Raw genomic sequence first — 6,094 nt, forward strand, 5'->3', positions numbered from 1 at the left:
AACCACTACCAACATATGTATTATATATAACATATTATATATAATATATATGTTTTATATATTATATAAAATATGTATGTTTTTATCTGTGGACATATATATATATATGCAGTCTTCATATATATGATCATAAAAATATATTATATATATACACATTATATGGAGACAGACACATATAGATGTCACAGTTTCCTGCATGTGCAAAAACTGCATAGGTGGTGGGTTGACTATAATCTTTATTTTAAAATATCCAAGAATAATGAGGTACTAAAAATGTAAAAGAAAACATTTTAACTATAACTTTTTGATATGAATACAATAAACACCAGTTTTATTTTCTTTCAATTTAATGCTTGCAATACACTTTATTGACAAACCAATTTTTCCTAAACACTTTCTTCATTGCCTCTTTGACATCTTTGTTCCTCAAACTGTAGATGATGGGATTCAGCATGGGAATCACAATGGTGTAAAATACAGATACAATCATGTCATGATCCAAGGCATAGCTGGAACTTGGTCTCACATACATGAAGAGAACTGTACCATGAAAAATTGACACTCCAGTTAGGTGAGAGCCACATGTAGAAAAGACTTTTCTTCTCCCTTCAGCAGAGTGCATCCTCAGAATGGCCAACAGGATGAAGCCATAGGAGATCAGGACAATCAGGATAGTGGATATCTCAATAGAGCCCGCAAAGTAGAAGACTAGGAGTTGGTTAACGTGAGTGTCAGAGCAAGAAAGGGCAAGGAGGGGAGGGATGTCACAAAAGACATGTCTAATTTCATTGGATGCACAAAGAGGTAGGGTAAATGTAGCTACTGTGTGTAAAGTAGCATGCAAGATGCCAACAACATAGCAGAAAGTTATAAGTGGCACATAGACTCTGGGTGACATTTTAACTAAGTACAGGAGAGGGTTGTAGATGGCTACATAGCGATCATAGGCCATTGCCGCCAAGATGAAACACTCTGTGGTCCCACAAGCAAGAAAGAGAAACATCTGTACTGCACATCCAAGAAAAGAAATGGTTTTATTCTCTGACAGGAAATTGACTAACATTTTTGGGGTGATAACCGAAGAATAGCAGGCATCCAAGAATGATAACGCACTCAGAAAATAGTACATAGGGTTGTGGAGCCGGGAATCCACAATGACCAGGGAAACAAGCCCTAAATTTCCTACCAGTGTAAAAAGATAGATTGCCAGAAACAGTATAAATAGAAAGACTTCCACCTCAAAATCATCTGTAAAGCCCATCAGTATAAACATGGTGACCTCGGTCACATTTTTCATCTGATTCCTGTATAAATCTAAATGTGATGACATCCCTGATATTTCAGCTTTTATTTTTAAGTCCAAAGGCAATAGATGGTGAAAATAGAGTCCGCCCAATTAAATCCTCATGTTTATTTATTAGGAGAGTGTATTGAAGTCCTTTGTAGTGAGGGAATAGGCAGTGATCAAGAAGTTGAGTCCAAGGGGATGCATTACCCTGTATAAATAAATTAAAGAAATTATTTCATTTGGTTGTTGGTTAAATTTTTCAAGTTAAAACATAGTGCCAATTTATATGATTTAACTTCCAGTTTGTTTTCTGTTACATTTACTACCTCCTGTTTTCATATTACATCATCTTAAAATTTCACAAAGGCAAATGAATATAAGAATTTTTAATCCCAAAATTATTACAGTAGAAAGTACACATCTGAGTGCTAATCCTAGGTTTTCTACAGCATGTGTGAATATCACAATTGGTAAAATGGGAGCAAATACACTTACATCACAAGATCATACTTAGAATTTAAATGCTAAAAATCAATGTGAAAATTCTTTAACTTTAAAATATCCCCAGATTACTAGGAAATAGGATAAATTAGACTCAGTTTTCAACTTGTCATATGAGGCAGCCTTTTCCAACCAAATGATTTTATGTGCTCTTTTCTGGTTATGATCTCAGATCATTAGTACTTCTGGACACGGTGAACAGAATTTATTCTGGAGATAAAAGCACCTAGTTTGCAAACAAATACAGAACATTGTTTTTTTAAATTTTGTTTTTTGTTTTGTTTTGTTTTTCAGTTTTGCTTTTTGAAATACAAAAGTCAGTTGTCAGTTTTTGGCCTCTGTAGTTCATTTTACTGTTATTGATTTTTAAATTTTAACAATACCAATTCAAGTTTTTTCACTATAAATATACTCATTCATGCAAAATCTTTCAGATTATTTTAAGAAGTATTTCCTTTAAAATGTAGTCATCCCGAGGTGAGGGGAGCTGCTGTTTCCTAATCCTCCTCCCCCATACCAAAATGAGAGGATGCTCAAATTCATTATATAAAATGGGGGTGATGCTTACATATAACCCACATATCTCTTCTCAAATACTTTAAATCATCTGCAGATTACTTATAATACCTAATACAATGTAAATGTTGTTTAAATTGTTGTAAATACAATTTAAATGCTATGTAAATAGTGGCTGGTGCACTGCAAATTTAAGTTTTCCTTTTCAAACTCTGGAAATTATTATTTTCCCAGTACTTTTGATCTGCAGTTGATTGAATCCAGGGAAGTGGAACCCTTGGATATGAAGGGCTGTCTGTAAATATCTCTTGATGATTGATGATAAAGCTGTTTAGAGAAGCTATTGCTAAAAGAAGCAGATCACTATATAAGCCACAATCTAGTGTTTTATTATGGCTGTATTTCCTATGCTGTCAGACTATTGCTTATTTAGTAGAATATGAAGAGAGGAAAGTGCATAACAAACAAGCAGAATGTTAAAGGGTCACCAGTGTCTGTACCAAAAGCCCTCACCATTGAAGCAATTAAATATCGCATCTACTGAATTTAGGAGCAAGATTTCAGCACGGTGACTTGATTTTCCTCAGTGTGTTGTAGATCAAAATTTACTTAAAGAGTGAAAAACCTGCTATGTATATGACTGAACTACATTCATTGTCCTGCAATGATTTATATTCCTGCCATGACACACACTATATTTTTGTTATATTGATACATCGATACATCAAACAGAGGATGAACAAATCAGCTTAAAACTATTATTAGAAGGAAAAGAAAGTCACATGTCTTTATTTTCCCAGAAAGTTCCTCCCAGATTCACATGAAAAATTTTCTTAATACATAGAATAAATAACTTCAAATGTGGGGTTACCAAATCAAAAAGGAGCAGCTTACTTAATCTTTAGAGAAATATACAGTACAAATATATATTTAAGCCAAATAATGATCTCTTTGTTAATTCAGACAACTCACATATTACTCATGAAAACACAGAAACACAGACACAAACATCTATTAAAAATTCTAGTTTAGTTTGAATGGTGATATTAATAAAATACCTTATAAAACCATAAATTATTAACATTAAATGTATTAATGTAGTGTTTGAGCATCAAAAATGCATTCGTGTTTTTAACATTATTTGTTTTCACTTTTTCTCTCTCTTTCAAGAATCCATATATTACATACAAAAATATTGTGATGAGAATCAGATACAAAAAAGGAATTAGGCAGATAAGAAGTACAGCAAAAATAAATAAAAATTATGAAGGCAAATTTTGAAAAATGCACCAAGAGATGGGCTAATAAAGAAATTCCTTAAAAAAATACATGTTGACTAACATTCACAAGGGAAACTTTAGCTTCATTATGGTTCTAACATTATTTAACTGATGTGTCTGGAACAGCACAATTGTGGAAGACAAAGAACTGTATATTAGAACCTTATATTAAAATCTCAGATTTAGCCCCTAGTGTGATTTATGAGAAGTCACTTAATCCTTCAAATGAAAGAATAAATAAAATTTTCCAAAATTTTGGTGCATGTTTTGTTCAACTACATGAACATGGCATGACAACAGAGTTCTTATTAATGAGATGTATTAAATATGTTTTATTAAAGTGTTAATTATATGTGAAGGATGCACACATATTAAAGATGAGTTTATAATTTGTTTCAAAATTTTCTTAACTCCAACAAAATAAATAGGAGCTATGAAATCAAATTTTCATCAAAGCATTGAACAATGAATGGACTCCAAACCAGAATCTATTTTCTTTGATTATACCTATGTGTTACATGACACAAGGTATATTAAAATATCATTCTCATGAGATTAAACTAAGTGAATTCCAATATTTAATTTTATCAGTCATCTAAATAATGCTTCTTTTTTATTGCATTCTGACATGGGGCATGTAAAAAATAGTATATTTACTTAAAGACCCTTGATAATTTTGTCTGTAATAATTTTTTCATAAACCTTGATATCTCTGATTTTATAGGTAGTGCAAAAGGTGGTTTATGAATGAAGGCATATTTGATTCTGAATCATGTTCCTTTAGAGCAATTACCAATTTCACTGTAGAGAAATGGAGGAATGAGGGACAAAAGTATGGGATCATTTATTTCATTCAAGATGCTCTTCAAACAGGCAATTCTGTCAACTAATACTTAAGGAAATTAGAACTAATTGTTTTTGCATCTAGCTGATTTCACTTTGAGAGAAAGAAGCTAGAAAGATGGATCCCAAATTTTTAACAAAGTATCATTCTGGAAAAAGTAAAATCAAAAGAGTTCCTCATTCTCTAGCAGTTGGAAAACGTACAATAGTGGACACTCAAGAGAATAGCATTATAAAAACTAAGTTTGAGAAAAAGAAAGCTGGAAAGCAGCTACCACAAATCATGAAGTGGCTATAGGAGGTTAGAAATTGTACATACATTATTCTATGTAATATACATAGAAACCTGCAACTAAATAAATGAGCATTCTTTTAAAGACTAGACAATTGAGGACCAGCTAGACCTGTGAATTGAGTGAGCTCACACAATAAGTTACTAGTAGCGCCAGGATTAAAGTATAGATTTTTCTGTTGCCAGACCCCCCATTGTTTCCATTAACCCCACCACAGGGTAATTGTGGCATGCCACCATTCTGGAACTGCTATGCCCCTAGAAACAATATAAAATCACATTCTTATGTATTTGAATGTTTTTTTTAATCAAACTTAAGTAGACTGTGAAATTAAAATAAAACACAGAAAACAAAAACCTTGATGTAGCTCTAGATCAATCAGCTAATGAGTGAAATAAATTTAAAATTCTCTTTTATATCCTTCCACGAGAAAAGATAATGATCCTCAGATGACATATACCCCATGGCTGGTTAATAAATGTTTCCATTTAATAATTTCCCTAAAGCTTAAATATAGCCATTTATTTATACCCTTATTCTGACTGTTATCCTCCATCTAGGAAATGACAACAATTTTCCAACTTGTCTAAATATGTAGAGAGTCTTTCCTATTTCCTCTACTATGTTCCCTTAAATGTTCTCATTCAATCCTTTATTCAGTTCTGAGTTAGCTAGAAAAATCTATCAAATATTTAAATGTTAAGCATAGAATCTAGTTTGAGATTCCAGGTTATACCCTCTAAATTATCTTGTAATTGATGAAAAAACATTCCTCTCACCTGTGAAAATGAATTGCTCACTCAATTAAAGTATGCTATGAGTGTACCAGGTGTATTCTTATACCAGGTTCTTGGGCTCTTCTTGACGTCCTCAGGGATGCCTCAAGGACAAAAAACACTAATTCTCTTCTGGGATAGAAAAGTAACAAGATGATTTCTTTCTTTCTTTCTTTCTTTTTTTTTCTTTTCCGTGATGAAATCCTCCCTGCCCCACCACACCAACCCCCCCCCACCCAAAAAAAAAAAAAAAAAGCCTGGTCATGGAGCAATGAATTACATGGTAAAAAATGATTACATGAACTTTAGTCTCTGGTGTAAAATGATCTCTCAGTGGAAGGAGAACATGTGTAGGATATAACTTGCTTACTTCTCTCAAAATTTAGTGAACATATACATAATGAAATAATATGAAAGTACATATTACAGACTTCATTATCATTAAATAAAGATTATTGTAGATACTTAAATTTTAAAGTGCTACACTTCTAAGTGGTATGAGAGAGAAAGTTCTTTGAGTTTAATAGAGGAGATATACAAATAAGTGTACAAGAAGTATTGACAAGAGGGATAACACAGTATAGTAAAACATTAGAC

General features: G+C 32.3%; 1 protein-coding gene across 1 annotated transcript; it reads right to left on the bottom strand.

Annotated features, from left to right (window-relative positions):
* Positions 1 to 346: 346 nt before the first annotated feature.
* On the bottom strand, positions 347 to 1,336 carry LOC130848534 (olfactory receptor 5T1-like). Its single transcript, XM_057727001.1, has one exon. The coding sequence runs from the start codon at positions 1,328 to 1,330 to the stop codon at positions 347 to 349; it is 984 nt and encodes a 327-aa protein (XP_057582984.1). The 5' UTR covers positions 1,331 to 1,336.
* Positions 1,337 to 6,094: the final 4,758 nt, after the last annotated feature.

The sequence above is a fragment of the Hippopotamus amphibius genome, chromosome 3 (genome assembly GCF_030028045.1).
Source record: "Hippopotamus amphibius kiboko isolate mHipAmp2 chromosome 3, mHipAmp2.hap2, whole genome shotgun sequence".
Lineage (NCBI taxonomy): Eukaryota > Metazoa > Chordata > Mammalia > Artiodactyla > Hippopotamidae > Hippopotamus > Hippopotamus amphibius.

Bases quoted from the DNA above. Each gene is read 5' to 3' on its own strand.
- LOC130848534 (XM_057727001.1), bottom strand. From the start codon at position 1,330: ATGTCATCACATTTAGATTTATACAGGAATCAGATGAAAAATGTGACC.